General features: G+C 34.9%; 1 protein-coding gene across 2 annotated transcripts in view; it reads right to left on the bottom strand.

Annotated features, from left to right (window-relative positions):
• Positions 1-5,400: 5,400 nt before the first annotated feature.
• LOC114330002 (ATP-binding cassette sub-family C member 4-like) overlaps positions 5,401-19,793 on the bottom strand; it is a 110,649-nt gene continuing 96,256 nt past the window's right edge. Inside the window, exons 14-18 of one of the 2 annotated variants that reach the window (XM_050655866.1) lie at positions 19,554-19,730; positions 19,362-19,489; positions 12,168-12,413; positions 6,984-7,144; positions 5,401-5,797 (exon numbers count right to left, since the gene is read on the bottom strand). In XM_050655866.1, coding sequence (XP_050511823.1) covers positions 5,512-5,797; positions 6,984-7,144; positions 12,168-12,413; positions 19,362-19,489; positions 19,554-19,730 — 998 coding nt within the window. In that variant the 3' untranslated portion in view covers positions 5,401-5,511. The remainder of the gene's footprint in view (positions 5,798-6,983; positions 7,145-12,167; positions 12,414-19,361; positions 19,490-19,553; positions 19,731-19,793) is intronic. The other variant, XM_050655867.1, reaches the window with a different exon arrangement.

Genomic DNA, 19,793 nt, shown 5'->3' with positions numbered 1-19,793 from the left:
TTACACTAAGTATTTTATTTCTGCACGTAATACCTACATATTTAAAGTAATCTCTCCCCTACTGCTCGGTCATAACTCATTCCTCAATTTACTGCTCGGATCACAATCATTTACAATTACTGTAGGATCGTAATCATTTACAATTACTTCTTCTTCTTTTATATAGGCAGTACTGCTTGTTTTTCTTCAACGGTGCCTTTCATTCTGCCCCTAAGTTGTCCATTCAGCCGGTCCCAAGCCCGGATAAAAGTGGAGGGTTAATAGGCGAGGTTAGCAACCTACCTATCGTAAAATGAAGCAATGCTCAAAGAACCAACGTGATTTACAATTACTGCAGGTCATAATTTTTAATCCCTCCGCTACTGATCGGTCATAAAAAATAACACTATCTGCATATTTCGTTTTTAATTTTTAAGCATAAATAAAAATGATGTAATAAACAAAAATGTAATATGTCGACAAGTCAAATTTAAAGGTAATACGATATTTTTATCGATCACCGTTTTAAGTAACATGAATAATTTTTCACCTTATTTTTCTAATAATGTGATTTTGTAAAGGCATAACTTTGATTGTTAATTTCATATCGCCTCTTATTTAGTCTACCAAAAGTTATCAGAATTTAATGACAAAGACAACGCAGTTTTCACTAGGGGTGTTGACTATGCTAATATTTTTATTTATCATAATAAATTGTACTTAGGTATTACCATCCGTATTCATTTCAGATACTTCCATCTCGCAAACAAAAACACGTAAAAATAAATATCTGGCGGTGAGTGACGCGTCCCACGCTCCAAGAACACTGTACGCCGATAACAAACGTTCCCAAGCGAGACCTGCGAACGTATAAATTGATAGTAGGATGCGTAATACTGTATACGCAGTTCGCCGACCAGGGCCGCCGCTACCATGTGTGGTAAGTGTGCATCGCACACGGGCGGCTAACAATAGGGGCGGCCAAAAGCAGGCCACTGATGATAATACTTTTTTTAAAACGAAAATAAATTCAAATAATTAAATAGTAATGATTCAGATAATTCTGTAAACTTTTATTATTAGCTGATAATACTAAAATGCGTTTCATTTATCATTTATAGTTCTTTTTTTCATTCTAATCTAAACAAAAATATCAGAAAATATTATTTATTTTATGCACTGCCCTTTTGCAAGTATAATCATAAAGCAGTTCCGGGAATACTTTTTCATTCAAAGCGGCTGGCGGCTTTCGGACTTTTAGAAATTTTTCTTGTCCCCATGTGGAGGCGGTCCGCTCAAGTAGAATACCTCCACAGCTTTTTCTGATCATCGTAAAAGGCAACAAATTGGAGCAGCTGTCCGCTCTCCTCTAGCCAAGCTCCTAACATGTTCCTGTGTGATAGTTAATACTCCCAACTATCATATGACATCCACCCCTACCCATCATAGGTACACGTCCCGATACCTAAACCTATACCCGAGGAAAAAACCTCTGAAACCAGTGGAGGACACAACTGAAAACAAATGGATATGCATAGGGACGACGGCTATGTATCATCCATATATACCGCCACCCCAACCTCAAGGTGTAACACCCTCATGCCGAAGGGGTGATGGCCCAAGGGTAACATAGTGGGTTACAAGCGATGCCTAAGGGAGATGGCGAACCCGAGCGGAAAATAGCCTTGAAGGGGCAAGGGCGCACTGCCCCACTGAACCGATCAGCACGACTTAACTCGTGGAAAGAAAAATGGGACAATTAAAAAGAAAAACAAGAAAGGCAGAAGAGAGAGCAGCGGGAGCGAAAGAGGAAACAAAATAGGGAGGGAAAAAGGAAAGGACGAAACTGGAGGTTAGAGAAGCTGGAGGCGAGAAGTGGAAGAAAAGGAATTAATCGGATCTAGAACCAGTGCAGGGACAAGAGGGAAGGAAGAGAGAAACAGCAAACCAAGAGACAGGAAAAAAGAAAGAGAACAGGAAGAGAAAAAGAGGGAGAAGAGACAGACAGACATTTCATTAATTTATTAAAAATAATAGATGAAAATAGTTTCTATCCTTGTGGAAGCGGTACTCACTGGAAAGACAGCAGACGTTCAGATACAATTAGCGTCTCTTTGTAAAGACAATGAAGTCGACTTTTCACAGTAACAAGGCATTTACTCAACACATTACTTCTACACATTTCTTTAAATACTAGTAAGGTACATTTTTCTAAAGAGTTGAAATTGGAAGAGGGCGGCAAATATTAAGTTGCACACGGGCGGCCAACACCTTAGCGGCGGCCCTGTCGCCGACGCAGGTTGTGTCTCGCTTATGTTCAATTTGCGCCGGGCCTTATGCTACTATGAACATAAATTCTGAATATAGATTAAAATAATAGCGGTGGTAAAATACAAACCTCTCGCACTCCTCGTCTGATTCGTATACCTTCTATTATTCTGTGTTCTATTTCTATTTACTGTTTTTACTGGGAATAACAAAATAGCTATCGAACTTTATTTTGAGTGTTGCCGTTTGGTTCCAATATAGTTCTGAATTAATTCACAATAGGACCAAGGCGGATCTGTTTTAAGGTGGATGTGAGAGGTGGCATTCGGATTGTGGCAGAAAAATAGGTGACAACTTCAATAATAATAATTGACTCATACTCCATCTCAAATATGCCCGGAACAAAATTAATATATTTAAAAATTTCGAAAAACTTCGTTTTTCTACTTTCTTTATTTATACCTTTAACACGATTCATTTTGAAATAAAGTCGTAGGGAAATACAATAAAGATAATTAAATTTTGTATGAGATACGAGTGGTTAAAAATGTCTTAATTTATTATCGTCGCTGCAAAATAGCAATAAATACAAAAGAAGGGGGTAAAAAAGTCTGTTCTTATTCAACGCTTTTCAACTACAGTGGAACCTCGATAAGTCGGATTAATCGGGTCCGCGGCCGATCCGGGTTATCGAAAATCCGGGTTGACCGGAGAATATGGTAAAAATTAATAAAATACATATATTATAAATAATAAACAAATAAACATTATAATTGCAAAAACAATAAATACATATGCACAGTACATCTCAAAAAATACATACAGTTGTATACAGTATTGTTTATTTCTTGATAAAAAACTCAGTCAAAGTGAAAAAATGTTTGTTTTGTCTGATGAAAATCGGTCCGGGTTAGCCAGACTTCCGGGTTATCGGAGGCCGACTTTTCGGGGTTCCACTGTACTTAGGTTTTACATAGGACCTTCGTAGAACCCTTAAAACATGTTTATCATATACTTAAACCGTCCACCAACTTCCATTAAAATCGACTTAATAGATTTTGCACAATCATTAATCTTTCACAAAAGTTGAAATTTTTTAAAATCTTTCAGAACCAAAACTAGACCGTATAAAGGTTTGCCAATTTTTTTACATATAAAGACGCACTCCACCTATCTATCCAAGGCCATAAAAATAACGGAAAATCGTAATAGCCCAGTCGGGATAGCATTTGACCTTGCATTACGAGCTGCCCCAAATTTTATTTTTCTAATCTTTAGGGAGGGACAATATTAGTATAAATTTAAAATCTCCACTGAATTCCACTGTTGCGTTAGCCGCCATCTTGATTTTAAACGAGAGTCGTTCTTGCTCAATATCTCCGCCATTTTCAACTTTTCCACAAAAAGTCTACAAACTGAAATTGTTGAAAATGCGATTTTCTATAATTTCGTTTATTATTATTTTTTTCGTGCGGTCGATATTTTCCGAGTTATGGGGGGGGGGGGCCGTGGAAATAGTGACAGTTAGGGCATAATTATTGAATTATTGAATTATCTCGTTTATTATTAGTTTTACAACAAATATGTACCTATACAAAAATGAATAGAATTAAATTTTGTATAATTTTGATGTCGTTTATTTTTTTGATAAAATCAATATTTAAAGTAGTACGTATGCGGTAAAGGTGCGAGCGTAAGACCTGATTGATTTTATAGCAATGGTTTTTGTTCAATATCTCCGCCATTTTCAACTTTTCGACAAAAAATGTAAGAACTGAAACTGTTGCAATTACGATTTACTACAATTTTTCGAGAGAACCAGTGGCGAGTCTACAAGGGGGGTGGAAAAATTCCCCCCAACAGGGTCCAAAATTAAAAAAAAAATGTTGAAATATTAAAATATATTAGCTGACATGAAACTTTAAATATCGACAGACAAATTCAACCAATAAAACCCGCTATTTATTAAAATTAAGTGAACTTACTGTATATAAGTTATTATTTATGTCTTTTATGTACTTAGTTTGGTTGATGTTTCATTGGAAGTTTCAAAAATTATAAAAAATATAATTTTCTTTATTTTTGTTTATGTACAATTATGTCGTAAAGTTAATAATAATTGAGACAATTCAATAGTTATGCTTCCCCTCCGCTTCCACTATTTTCCCCCTTAACTCGGAGAATATTGATCGCATAAAAAATTGTGCAAAAGAAATTGTAGGAAATTGCATCTCCAACAATTTTAGTTCCCACCATTTTTGTCGAAAAGTTGAAAATGGCGGAAATATTAAGCAACAACCGTTCTCATTTAAAAGCAATATGGCGGCTAATGCAACCGCGGAATTCAGTCGAGATTTTAAATTTAAAGTACTACTGATCTGCCCTAAAGGAAAGAATTAAAAAATTTGGGGCAGCTCGGAAACAAGATTCAATTCAATAATTATGCTCCCCCACCACTTTTTCTATTTTCCCATGTAACTCGGAAAATATCAAGCGCATGAAAAAAATTGTTAAAAATAAATTGTAGAAAATCATATTTTGAACAATTCTAGTTCAAAATGGCGTAGATATTGAACAAAAACAATTGCTATAAAATCAATCTGGTTTTACGCTCGTGCCATTTCCGCATATGTACTACCTTAAATATTAATTTTAGCAAAAAAATGAAGGAAATCAAAATTGTGTAGAATTTAATTCTCTCTATTTTTGTATAGAAACATTTTTGTCGTAAAACTAATAATAAACGAAATAATTCAATAACTATGCTCTAACTGTCAATATTTTCCGTCATAACTGGGAAAATATCGACCGCACGAAAAAATTGTAAAAATAGAAATTATAGAAAATCACATTTTCATCAATTTTGGTTGGTATACTATTTGTCGAAAAGTTGAAAATGGCGGAGATATTGAGCAAAAACGGTTCTAGTTTAAAATCAAGATGGCGGCTAACGCAACGGCGCAATTCAGTCGAGATTTTAAATTTACACTACTATTGACCATCCCTAAATATTAGAAAAATAAAATTTCGGGCAGCTCCTAATGCAAGGTTAGGCCTGTTATTCGTCTAACCCGACTAGACTATAAACAAATGGCAGGATAAAATAATAGCAGCAGGAAAGGCAATAAACCATTGGTAGGTACATAAAAAACGAAAATTTCTTAGTAATATATTAATAAAATGTTATTTTTAAATAATAATACATAATAAATATTTAATATCGAACATATAAAATACCAATAATACAATAGTACGTATTTCCCCTCAACGGATAGAAGCTGCTTCCTGTTTCAGGAGGTTTGAATAAGCCACCATGGCCACATCTTTAAGTTGCAAAGACATCACAGGTCCCGTTTCCAGAACCATTCTGTGGAAGTGTCCATCTGGTAGTTGTAACAATTGATGCGGATGACCAAATTCTACCACTCTTCCATAACTCATTACGATAACTTTGTCATAATCCATAATAGTATTTAGTCTATGAGCGATAGTTATTACAGTATAGTCTTTAAATTTGTTACGAATAGTTGTTTGGATTAGAGAATCAGTCCTAGAAATAAAAGAGTAAAAAGATTAGTTTACATACTCACAACCATAATATACTTATTTAGAAAATATATCTGTATCGAATAAAAGTGATCTAAATAGCTTTCGAAATGTAGTACTATAGAAGAATTTTAAGACTTTCTTGGGTGTAGAACAGCGTTTCCCAACCGGTGGGTGGCGACCCACTAGTCACTAGTGTATCATCATATGTGAGGTATGGGTCGCGAATATGAAAAAATATCAGAAGGCTAAAAGCTTGGGAACCACTGATGTAAAAGATTCGAAACTCCACAATACTACGTCTCAGCAAGACTACTGAGATTATTCAAAGCATTAAGAAGAGAAAGCTGAAGTACTTCGGACATGCACTGAGAAGTCCCAAATATAGGTTGCTACAAAATATCATGCAAGGAAAAATAGCAGGCAAACGCAGTCCAGGACGAAGAAGAACCTCATGGTTGAAGAACTTGCGAGATTGGTGTGGTGTTGATACAACAAGCATGCTATTTAGGCTGTCAGTGAATAAAATTAAGATAGCTATGATGGTAGCCAAGGTTCTGGAAGGACATGGTATATGAAGAAGAAGATGTGTATCAAACTAAAACAAAAACATTCTACAACCTTTTAGTATTTAAGCTTTAGCATAAGCATGGTTGATTGTGTGACCTCGGATGAGATATTTCGTTCTCACAAAGTCAGAGTTACATTTGGGGTTGAAACGTTTAATCCATTGGAGGCGGGACCCGATGACATATTCCCAAAACTCATTCAAGAGAAACTTGATGCCAGTATGAACTCCATGATTCAAATATTTAAAACAGCCTATGAATTGAGTTACTGCCTACAAGCCATTCTGCAACAAAAAATGTTTGAAAAGTGAGTTCAAGGAAGCAGAAGAACATTCTGGTTAAAGAACCTGAGAACCTGGTTCAACATATCTGTACAGCTTTTTCACACTGCTGAAGACAAGATAAAGATTGCTGTGATGATTACTAACATTCGTCACAAATAGGCACACCAAGAATAAGAATAACCTTTGAGTTATTTTGTTCTGAAGCTATTTTTGAGTTATGTACCCAAACGATGAACAACAGTGATGGTAACATTTATAACAAAACCTGATGAAACAAATTATACTCTTACAATATCATAAATCCGAACTTATTTTTGTTAAAGTCAAAGGATTTTACCTGTGGTCCACATTAGCTGTTGCCTCATCTAACACCAAAATTCTATTGTTTCTTAAAACTGCCCTAGCCAAACATATTAATTGTCTCTGGCCCAAACTAAAATTACTTCCTCCTTCACATATCATCAAATCTAATGAATGTGATATGTCCTTTAATTCAACCTAAAATAAAATAAAATATGATCTATGCCCCGACACAAGTTAGACCCCTATTAAGCTGCACCCCCCACCATCGCGAATAAAGTTCGAACTAGGCAAAAAATTTAGTGCTATTTATGTGTTAATTAGTTGCTCTAATCCGAATTTTGTTGCTCAAACCGTTGACCAGGAAATCGCGTTGAAAGACGGGGGTCCAGCTTAATGGTAAGCTGGACCCCCACACCGAAAAAAGTTCAAACTTCTTGATTTGTGTGGTGAAAAATTTACTTCTATTTATATGCTAATTAGTTGCTCTAATCCGAATTTTGTTGCTCAAACCGTTGACCAGGAAATCGCGATGAAAGTGGGGGTCCAGCTTAATAGCAAGCTGGAACCACCCCACACCGAAAAAAGTTCAAATTTCTTGATTTGTTGGGTGAAAAATTTACTTATATTTATGTGCTAATTATTTGCTCAATTTCGGATTTTGTTGCTCTAAGCGTTAAGCAAGAAATCGAATAGAAAGTGGGGCGGGGCCAGCTTCTCATTAGACGTACAACGAAAGACTTGTATATTCACCAAAACAATGAGCAATAAAATCAGATACCAGTATATTTCGATGTACATGTTCCCTAAATTATTTTAGTACCAAATATCTGCGAGCAACTAATTTATTTTACACGAGACAGAGAAATATATGTAAAGCGCGGTGCAGGGATGGGTGGGATGAACTAATAATTTTTTAAGTTCTATTTATTATTTATATATATTTATATATAAATTTATTATTTTATCCTTGCACCGCGCTTTATATTTCTCTGTCTCGTGTAAAATAAATCAGTTGCTCGCACATATTTGGTACTAAAATATTCTAGGGAACACGTATTATCAAAATATACCGGTACCCGATTTTGCTGCTGGCCGTAGAACTTAAAAATTTATTAGTTCATCCCACCCATCCTTGCACCGCGCTTTATATTTCTCTGTCTCGTGTAAAATAAATTAGTTGATCGCACATATTTGATACTAAAATATTCTAGGGAACATGATTTATCGAAATATGCTGGTAGCCGATTTTGCTGCTAACCATAGAACTTAAAAATGTATTACTTCTTCCCTCCCAACATTGCACCGCGCTTTATATTCCTCTGTCTCGTAATATCTGTCTGAAGACGTACTAGCGAAATATATTGGTATCCGATTTTGCTGCTAACCGTAGAACTTGCAAATGCATTAGTTAATCCCACCCGACCTTGCTCTGCGCTATATGTGTCTCTGTTCTATGTTAAACAAATTAGTTGCTCGTACATATTTGGTAATAAACTAATTTAGGGAACACGTACCATGGAAATATACCGGTATCTGATTATATTGCTCATTGTTTTAGTGAATATACAACTTCTTCATTGTACTTCTAATAAGAAGCTGGCCCCGCCCCACTTTCAAATCGATTTCCTGCTTAACGCTTAGAGCAACAAAATCCGAAATGGAGGAACTAATTAGCATTTAAATAGCACTAAATTGTTTGCCTAGTTCGAACTTTATTCGCGATGGTGTGGGGTGCAGCTTAATAGGGGTACAAGTTAGTCTACAGAAATAAATGTTACATTCCATGTCAAATCACTCAGCTAAAAAATTTTGGATCTCCGATTTGTCTAAAAATTGGTATATAGCTTCTGCGGGGCGTAAAAATAAGATATTTAAAATCAAAATCAATGGGAAAGTCCCCGTAGGTCAATATTTAAGGTCAAAAATCTTCTTCTTTTTTCTCAAAATGTTATTTTATGCGATTTTACAGTGATTTGGTGTTTATTTAAACAAATTTGTATTTTCTGTCGCAAAGTATCAATGAAAAACATAATAGTTCAATAGAAGAGACTCAATATATGGCATTACATATAACAAGTTATTTTCATTTAAAACAAGGTTTTCATCAAATTTTATAGTGTAGAAAACGTTAAAATACAGTTTTTTTACGTTTTTCTCCATTCCCAAAATACATCATCATCGATTTGGCTGAAAATTTGCCCACAGATAACCAAAACATAGAACTTTAAGTGGATAGAAGGATTTAAATTATATTACAATACCAAAAAAGTTACATGCAGTAATATCAGACTCAAAAGTATATTAGTCCAGTCGGAATAGCATTTGACCTTGCATGCCGAGCTGCCCAAAATTTTATTTTTCTAATCTTTAGGAGAGTCAATAGTAGCCTAAATTTAAAATCACGAATGAATTCCTCCGTTACGTTAGCCGCCAGCTTGATTTTAAAGGAGAACCTGTTTTGCTCACCATCTCCGCCATTTTTAACTTTTCGACAAAAATGGTAGAAACTGAAATTGTTTCAAATAAATCGTATTTACAATTATTACAATTTATTTTTAACAATTTTTGTCGTGAGGTCGATATTTCCATGTTAATTTTACTTACAGTAGACACCTATATTTTTGACTATGATATTGCATGTAACTTTTTTGGTATTGTAATATAATTCAAATCCTTTACACCACTTAAAGTACTATCTTTTGGCTATCTGTGGGCAAATTTTTAGCCAAATCGATTGTGACGTATTTTGGGAATGGAGAAAAATGTAAAAAACGGTATTTTAACGTTTTCTACACTATAAAATTTGGTCAAAAACTTGTTTTGAATCAAAGTAACTTGTTATAATGCCATATTAAATAAACACCAAATCACTGTAAAATCGCATAAAATAACATTTAGAGCAAAAATGAAGAAGAAGATTTTTTGACCTTAAATATCTTATTTTTACGTCCCGCAGAAGCTATATACCAATTTTCAGACAAATCGGAGATCCAAAATTTTTTTTGCTCCAAAATTGAGTGATTTGAATTTGAATCACCCAAATAGATTATAGAGTGACGTATTACGCAACTAGAAGACATACAATCTCTGGTTTCTAGATACGTAATACCACGGCCTAAGAAACAATCAAAAGGTCAATTTTCACAGAATTTGTTACTTCGCGTCCTAACTCGCACTGGGTCCAGAAATATAGAAACTATATGTAGTTTGTACAGGTTAAAAAATCTATTAAATATGCTTTTTTATTTCGAAAAGCTGTAAAATCTGCTGTAAATAAAAAAGAATGTGTGTGTACTTTGTACGCACGTAAGAAGTTATTCTTCTATTATATAATTTCAACGAAGTAAATATACTTAACAGGTTATTTGTATTTCATTTAAATATTAAACTAACTTTCTTATCTACCACTTTCAAAAAATTTTTATTAAAACAATCAAAAATTAAAAAAAATATATGAATCGTCCAGGATTGGAACCCGCGACCTTCCGTTCTCTGACCCACCGCTCTACCAACTACACCACGGAGCTTCTTTTAAGTGACACGTAAGTTTCGGATATAGTTAACAACACGGTGACAAATAGACATATAAAAAGGTTATACCTACATAATATTTTATTATCTTACTACAGAGAAAGACAAATCCAAAAATTATAATAAATAATACATTTACTAAAAACACTAATATATTCTTTTAATGACTTACTTGCGCTGATACATAGTATACAGACATACCTATCTTGAAAGATTAGCAACTAAACGCCATACTGTCTGTATGCGCATGCGCGCAGATTTATGAAATTTTACTCTCAATCGCGCAAAAGAAGAATAACTTCAAAAAGCTGTAAAAGCTGTTTTCTTGTGGCATGTCTAATTTAAGTATTATGTTTATATGGAATTGAGCCACAATTATTGGTGTAATGAAAATTCCATTTTCAATTAACTAAAATTTGACGTTTCGATTTCCACTTCGGAAATCGTCCTTAAAGAAGAATATTCTAAAAATTCTGGGAAAATTTTACCTAGATTTATTAGGATATGTATGTCTTCTAAGAAATTGACATATTTGGCCTAGATCTTATAGGCTACAGCAAATGTGTGGTTGAAAAGATTGTTTGCAAACAATTACAGATTAGAATTGAGTACATTTCGAATTTTGTGCTCCGATGAAACTAACAATAATTTCGACGTACTTGCAGGTCTTCAAATTATGACAGGGTAAAGACAAACAATAAAGGAAGTTGGGCACATGCACATACATAATAATATCTACTGTTAAATAAAATGCGATATAGAAGGCTTTTATAAGTTACTACATTATTTGCTATTATAATGTCTAAAGTTGCTTTTCTTAAAAATTATTTATAGTAGGGGAGCAAAGTATGCTAAATGTGCAGTCACTCAAGCGCTTTGGGGACCTATTGGGTTGTGAAGAGTAGGTCCTAAAACTAAAAAAAGTTAAGTAAAGTTTTCCATTTTAGTGGGGTCTTTCCATTTTTAATTTAATTTTCCATTTTCAACAATCGTTTTTTCCGATTATAGTGCCATCTATCCATAATTCGAAAAAATGTTTTGAAAAAAAATTTATCATTTTTACGTAAAGAATCCAAATCTGGAATAAAAATTTGGGGCTCCTATTTAAGATTTTTAAATAACTCCCCACCCCACCTCCGTGGGGGGCCGTGTTTGATACCATTCGATAGATTTTTCAAAAATATTGATTAAGTATATTTTGCAGTTTTTCGATCCAATGTTTATTTTGCGAAATATAGCGGGATTTGTCTTTAATATTTTAAATTTACCGCTCTCCGTGGGGGGTCATGTTTGGTATCATTCGATAGATTTTTGAAAAATATTGAACACGTATTTTTAGTTTTCCGATCCAATGTTCATTTCGCGAATTATTCGCTTTTTTTGTGGAAGTTTTTAACTCGCCCATTTCCTTAAGATTTCCCTCGCCGATTTCACGCTCAAATCGTCAGATTTTTGAAATATACATGTACTTAACTTACCTTATCATGTGACAATTTCGAGTATTTTTAAGGATAGATTTTTTTCGGGCCCCCATTAACGAACTCCCCTGTTTTAAGAGCCAATATATGGAAGAGGTACATCTGCAGGGCACCAGGTTTCACCCCTTGTGATAATCTGACCCGCTCGAGTAACTGCAAAAATCCCCGCTTTGGCTCCCCTACCATTAATCCTAATTTACAATATTTACCTGTTCCAGTGCCTTCCATATTTGTTCGTCAGTGAATTCTTCGAAAGGATCTAGATTATTCCTGAGAGTAGCAGAGAACAATACTGGTTCCTGTGGAATTATTGATATTTTCTTCCTTAGATATGTAAGTCCCATACGTTTTGTATCTATTCCGTCTATTGATATGGTACCTTGGAAATTTACCAAACGGAACAGAGCTGCAACCAAAGACGATTTTCCAGCGCCGGTGCGTCCAACAATACCAACCTAAGACAATTATTAATAATAAATTTTATCTCAATATTTGCAGGGGTTTATATCTACTTAGAATGTATACGAAAGTAACAAATTAATAAACATTAAACCTGAGATCAGTTGATTTTTTAAACATATCGTATCCTTATCTCACCTACCAAAACTGAGACAGTCATCAGAAAACCAATATTGCCGGCCATATAAATACCAAAACAGTACAAATTACTGCATTGACTGCATATGCCAATGATGTAGCTATCTTTAGTAGGAGTAAGCATCAACTAATGGAAGTGCTTAATGAAATTGATCCTGAAGCACGAAAAAGAGAGCTTAAAATAAACGAAACAAAAATGAAGTACATGGCCGTCAAAAGAACACTTGAGAATGAAAATAATATTGAAATAGATAACAACTACAACATTAAACGTGTGGATTTGTGGATGCCTTCACATATCTGGTATCTGGGCACAGAAATCAATCAGAGGGAATTATTTACATATACTATGCAAATAAAAGATTGATGACATCGAAATTATTAGACAAAAGAACTGAATTGACTATCTTCAGAGCATCGATTAGACCCGTAGTATAGGGTGACCAAACGTCCCGTAAAATTTGTCTCGATTTGTCCCGGGGTCCCGAAAAAGTCTCTCGGGACGCCTAAATATCCCGTATTTGCTTTGGGTTGATTTTATGTATCTCACTATATTTTCTCTTTTTAATTACTCTTCAATTTCGGCATTTATTTTCTGTCTAATTTCTCCCTCTCTTGTTACATTGTGGCCCAGTATTGTTCTCATTATTTCTCTTTCAAATATCAGAAGGCCATCTTCCTCTTTCTTGTTAATTGTCGTTGTTTCCATCCCATATGCAACAACAGGTCTTATATAAGTTCATATGTATTACATTCATTGTATATTTATATTATACTTAGAATCTTGATTCTCGGCAGATTTCTATTCACTCCATCCATATGATTTTCTGCCTGTCAGAATTCTTTTCTCTTTTCTCTTTTCTCCAGTTTTCCCTATTGTTACACCCAAGTAGCTAAAGGTGGATACAGTTTCAAATTTACGGTACTGTGTTATTAGATATTTCTGAGATTTTTGTGTCATCCTTCCCTATAGTATTTTGTTTTGTGCTGGTTTATCTCTAGTTCTATTCTCTTCCCTTCCTTGTCATCTTCGTCTTCGCTATGATGGCTAGATCATCTAGTAGCATATGCTACTAGTTGAAGTTGATCTGTAATAATGTTTTTGTTTGCAAAGTTTGTCCTCCTTATGATTACTTTCAATATCAGATTAACCAGTATCAGAGAGATATAGTCACCTTGTTTTCCACGCCTTTATTTGCATTGATCTCCTTAGAAGTTGTTCCGTTGATACTGATCCTTACTCTGTTGAAACTGTTAGCATATTATATCTAAATTTTTCTGGGATTCCAACATTTTCTAGCTCTTCCATCATTTTCGTCCGATTGATTGTATCAAAAGCTCTTTTGAAACCCATGAATATTAGGTAAATTTCTCTGTTGTATTCTCTCGATTTTTAAATTATTTGCTCCACTGTATGTATGGAATTAATCGTCGGCCTCGGACCTCCCCGGTCTGAACCCGTTCTGATATTCTCCCCATATTTGTTCAGCGCATGATTTAAGTCTTATCTTTAGTATGTTTGCTAGAATGGTTTATGTGGTATTTAGTAAAGTTATTGCTCTGTAATTATCGCACTCCTCTCCGATATAGGTACTATAATACCTGTGTTCCAATCGTCTGGTAGTCTGTTTTTCTTTCTTTTGCAGTCTTGATCGTACGTAAATTACATATTCAAAGGTAAATTGAAAAGGATGTATAGGTACAAAATTAGCTAAAAGACCATGTTTCAATCACCCCTACCTGTTTGGATATTGCCCCAAATCCTCCTTGGCAGTGGCGCACCCAGGGGAGTTTTGGGGGATAAACCCCGTTTCCCCAATGGTATATGAAAAATATATAATAGTGAAAATGTAACTTGTCCTTTAACTGTAGCCCCTCCCCCCGGAGAAAAATTCTAGGTGCGCTACTGCTCCTTGGATGTGTCCCGTTTTTTCAAGTTTATGATTTGGTCACCCTACCGTGGTAACATATGGTTGTGAAACCTAGGTAGTGAGAAAAAAGATGAAGCCCAACGCAGGACATTCGAGAGAACGATTCCGAGAAAATTATATGGCCCGTTGCAAGAGGAAGACGGCACATGGAGAGTCAGAAGAAACGACGAGGTTAATGAATTGAATAATGGGTATGATATTGTACGAATTGTGAAAAGTCAAAGACTGTCATGGCTGAGATATGTCCAAAGTAGTGTTGCCCAAAATCGGTCTTGGTCTTGCAGTCTTGGTCTTGTTCTTGCGTTTTCGCAAGACCAAAACCAAGACCGCCTAATTTTAGCAAGACCAAGACCAAGACTTACCGTGTAAGACTTAAGCAAGAACAAGACTAAGCCTGCGAGACTCTTGCGTCTTGCAGTTAGAACTGAGGGTCGTTTTAGGGAGTATATAAGTTCGGCTATATTTTTAGATACTCTATGAAAAACAAAAAAAAAATGTAAAAAAATTTTGAAAATTGGATTTATGCGCATTACGAACAATACCATAAAAATACATAGCGAATCAAAATATCCATTAAAAAACACTTGACACATTTCACATGTACTCAGAGGTCATTATTATAATGTAAAAATAAAATATTTTGTACAATCTTTCCCAGCAGCCGACTTCTTCGCTCTGAAATTAATTGTCCAGGTTTTGAGAATAGTCGTCTTCTAATCTTAACATAACATTCCAGCGTTGCGACTCCTACAGTAATATCGAATGTTTTCGTACGAAACTTCGAATGTATCGTATACTAACTTTTTAAAAATGTGTCACCTTAGCTAATAGTCCATTCTTTCACGGTTTTTGCTCTAAATTTTAAAGAACCGCTTGGATTGACATGAAATTCGGCATACGCATAGCTTACATGTCAAAGAAAAAAAGTGATATTGTGCCGATGTGTTCTTTTGCCCTGGGGGGGACTTTCACCCCCTCTCGGGGGTGAAAAAATATAAGTCCAAAATAAGTCCGGAAATGGATAAACTGACTAATTTTAAGTAATTCTTGTTCCATAGAGCTTTTTCGCCAAGTCAACACTTTTCGAGTTATTTACGAGTGAATATGTTCATTTTTCAACAAAATAACTACATTTTTAGACGGTTTTTCCCAAATAACTCAAAAAGTAATTATTTTGTCGAAAAAAAACGTTCTTAGTAAAAATATAGCCTGTAAAAAAATAAAAAAATGGTGTACGCATTAGGTCTCTGGACCTCGTAAAACCAGAGTTATAGCCAATGGAAAATATATTCATATTCACCAAATTTCAAATAGAATATTTCGAAGTGAAATATCCAAAAAAACTAAGCACTTTTTGGGAAAAACCCGTTTCAACTTTTTTAAAGTGTTTAAAAAAAGCTTTATTTCTGTTTTTATAGAAAGTTTCTAGAATTAAATTTAAGCAAGTTACGCTCAAAATAAAGTTGGTCCCTTTTATTATGGCAAGAAAAAATCGGGAAGACTACCCCCAAATTAGCAACTTAAATGAAATTAATCGTTACCGCTCCACAAATTATTTTACTTATGTTGTGTTTATATTATCTGTAAGTTTCATCGATTCAAAGTGCTTATTTTGGAAAAAAATTGAACATATTCACTGGCAAATAACTTGAAAAGTATTGACTTAGTGAAAAAAGTCTATAGAACAAAAGTTACTTAGAATTAGTCAGTTTATTAATTTCCGGACTTACTTTGGACGAATACTTTTTCACCCCCAAGAGGGGGTGAAAACCACCCCCGGGGCCAAAGCACATATCGGCACCATATCACTTTTTTTCTTTGACTTGTTAGCTATGTGTACGACAAATTTCATGTCAATCCAAGCGGTTCTTTTCAAAATTTAGAGGTTTTGCAATATTTTACCGTTGAAGAACGTACTATAATATAAAATATACTTAATAAGTATATAAGTAATTAATTTTTTATTATTAGTTTTCTAGGAATCCAAACACCAGAAATCTTATCGGTATACATATTATAAATAGTAAGACTATTATGTATTGTTTATGCTGACTGTGCTATGAGGTCACTCGGCTAAACAAAATTTGCCGAAACAGCACGGCTATTATATAAAAGTATCATAAGATAATGATACGAGACAAAAGTACAGATAATGCCGGATATCGTGTAAACAAAATACCGAAATATTATTTTAACGATATACACTTCTCCAAGAAACTAACGCACCACCTTAAAAACGGGTCATTTTTAATGTCTCAAATTTCCTAAACCTGTTGTCCGATTTAAGTGATTTTTTTAATATGTTGTCTTATTCTTTACAAATATGTATTGCTGTAATAATATTGTTGCTAGACAGGTCAATTATTGTCATTGTATACCGGGTGTACCAATCAAACTGTGTTTTTTCTGACTCTGTGGAATATTCTAGCATTATGCTAACTTATTATTCAACCATACAATAGCATACTGAAATTAAAACCCAACTATGGCCTCATATTTTCTTAGCATTATGTTTTTTTATTCATTTATTTATATTGGATAATAAAAAAGTTATGTACTTTTTTAACTAGCCATGTTTTTCATCAATAGGGCTTTTCATCGATTGTCATTTGTTTCGAGATTCTGTCATGTGTCACATACTATTAATATATCTACGTCATACGTCTTCGGTTTGTATCATTGGTAATACCAATAACGTACGACGTAGATATATTAATATTATTTGACACATGACAGAAGCTCGAAACAAATGACTGTGAATGAAAAGCCCTATACAGGATGATTTTAAATAAGTATGGCCAACTTTAATGGGTACCTAATTCTGCACAAAAAAGTAATGACAGTTTGCTTCATAAACGTTTACTTTATAAATGCTTCGTTTCCCAAATAGGGGTGTTGAAATTTTTCTTACAAACTGACGATTTATTTATTGCTCTAAAACCGGTTGAGATATGCAAATGAAATTTTGTGGGTTTTAAGAGGTAGTTGATAGGTAGGTAGAGGTAGTCGGGGAATATCAAGCAGGGTTTAGGCAAAATAGATCTACCATTGACCAACTATTTACAGTTAAACAAATACTAGCCAAAGCATGGGAATATGACATGGACGTTTACAATCTCTTTGTAGATTTTAAACAAGCCTATGATTCAATAGATAGAACAATTCTACCTAATATATTGGAAGAATTTGGCATACCATCAAAATTAATACGACTAGTGCAAATGACAATGACAGAATCAGAGGCACAAGTATGTATTCAAGGACAGATCACTGATGCGTTTACGATAACGCAAGGACTGAAACAAGGCGACGGACTGGCTCCAACGCTTTTTAATCTTGTTCTTGAATATGTAATTAGGATACGCGGATACGCGGATGATATAAACATAATGAGCAGAACAATGAATGCAGCGGAAGAAGCCTACGTTGAGTTGAAACAGAGTGCAGAAGCAGTAGGGCTAGCAATAAACACAAATAAAACAAAACTACTCATACAAACCAGATCAAATAGACCGGCGCAACAACACTTTATTGACGATATAGAACATATGAATAGATTCACGTACCTAGGAATGGATCTGGTTGCAAGCAATGAAGAAGAACCGGAAGTAAATAGAAAGCTTGTGCTGGCAAATAAAGCCTATTTCGCGATGGGCTACATATTCAAATCGCGAGACGTACACCGGAAAACAAAACTCCGGGTATATAAAACAATAATCAGGCCCATAGTAAGTTATTGCTGCGAAACATGGGTGGTGACACAGAAATCTGCCAATGCATTAGATGTGTTTGAAAGAAAAGTATTACGTAGGATACTGGGCCCAATAAGTGAAAATAACAACTGGCGAATCAGGTATAATAGAGAAATATAAGAGCAATATAGCGAACGAACTCTAGCACAACACACTAAACTGCAGAGATTACGGTGGGCAGGGCACGTGGTCCGCATGCATGAGAATAGAATCCCCAGAAAATTGCTGAATGCAAGAATGCAGGGAAGAAGACCTGTTGGAAGACCTAAAAAGCGATGGGAAGACGAAGTCGATGAGGATGCCAGGAACTTCCTGGGAACGCGTTCATGGAAAAGAACAGCGGTAAATCGGAATGATTGGAGAAGCTTATTGAAGGAGGCCAAGGCTCGATTTGGGCTGTAGTGCCATTGGATGGATGGAAGAGGTAGTTTTAACTTTAGTTAGTTAGAACATAGGCAGGTATCACTAAGATCATGGGTTCAAACCCCACCCAGTGGCAGTTGTTTAGGTATTTATTAATTTGGCTAGTCTTTACTATGGCTGTGATATTCAAGCTTAAAATGTACCTCTCTGTAACGTTGTTCTAAGATATGCAATAGGCTAATGGGCAACTGCGAGACTTGCAAGACTCTTGCTGCAAGACCAAGACCAACACCAAACCGGGAGCGCAATACCAAGACCAAGACCAGGTGTACTGGCTCAAGACCAAGACCAAGACTGTCTAAGTCTCGTCTTGGTCTTGTATTTGGGCAACACTAGTCCAAAGACAAGAAAATACAAACACAGTAAAGAAAATATTACAATTAAAGCATATAGGAAGTCGAACAAAAAAAAAGAAGGCCCAGACGAGATGGTTGGATGACGAGGAAGACCTGAAACCTGGAACGCGACCTGAAAATCGTGAATATAAGACAATGGGAGAGAAGGACATAAGAGAGATCTGAATGAAAGGATATAGCCAGACAGACAAATCCTGAATATATCCTGCAATATTCTGAATTAGCCTTAGATGCACATCAATAGCCAACTCTACTCTACCCTATCATTTAGAAATGCGCGTTCAAAGAATAAATTCCTAGATTGATGTCGGAATATTTAAGATAAAATGGTAGATAATCTTTACCTTTTGTCCAGGTAAAATTGTAAACTGAACGTTTCTCAATACTGGAGGATCATCTTCAGAATACTTTAAATAAACATGGTTATAGTCCACGCGTCCAAATTTAGGCCAAGGTTCGACAGGACGAGTTTCTAAAAATAATTAAATAGAAAGTAATTTTAACCTATATTATGAAACTGTATACTTTTAGTTTACCTATCGGTGATTCAAAAGGTCCTTCAGTGTTAATATGAGTATACTGCAACACTCTCTCCACTGCTGTTAGTTGATTGATCACCTCGGCTGTTTGCTTCATGCCATATTGTAACATGCCAGTTAGAGTCATACTTTGAGAAATTGCTAAGCCTACCAAGCTGCTATTTACTTTAAAAACTAAGAAAGGAACAGAAATCATTCAATGTCAATTTTTTTATTATTTATGATATACGAGCTGTA

Source organism: Diabrotica virgifera, chromosome 7 (assembly GCF_917563875.1).
Source record: "Diabrotica virgifera virgifera chromosome 7, PGI_DIABVI_V3a".
Classification (NCBI taxonomy): domain Eukaryota; kingdom Metazoa; phylum Arthropoda; class Insecta; order Coleoptera; family Chrysomelidae; genus Diabrotica; species Diabrotica virgifera.
This window is presented reverse-complemented; position numbering and strand designations above follow the sequence as displayed.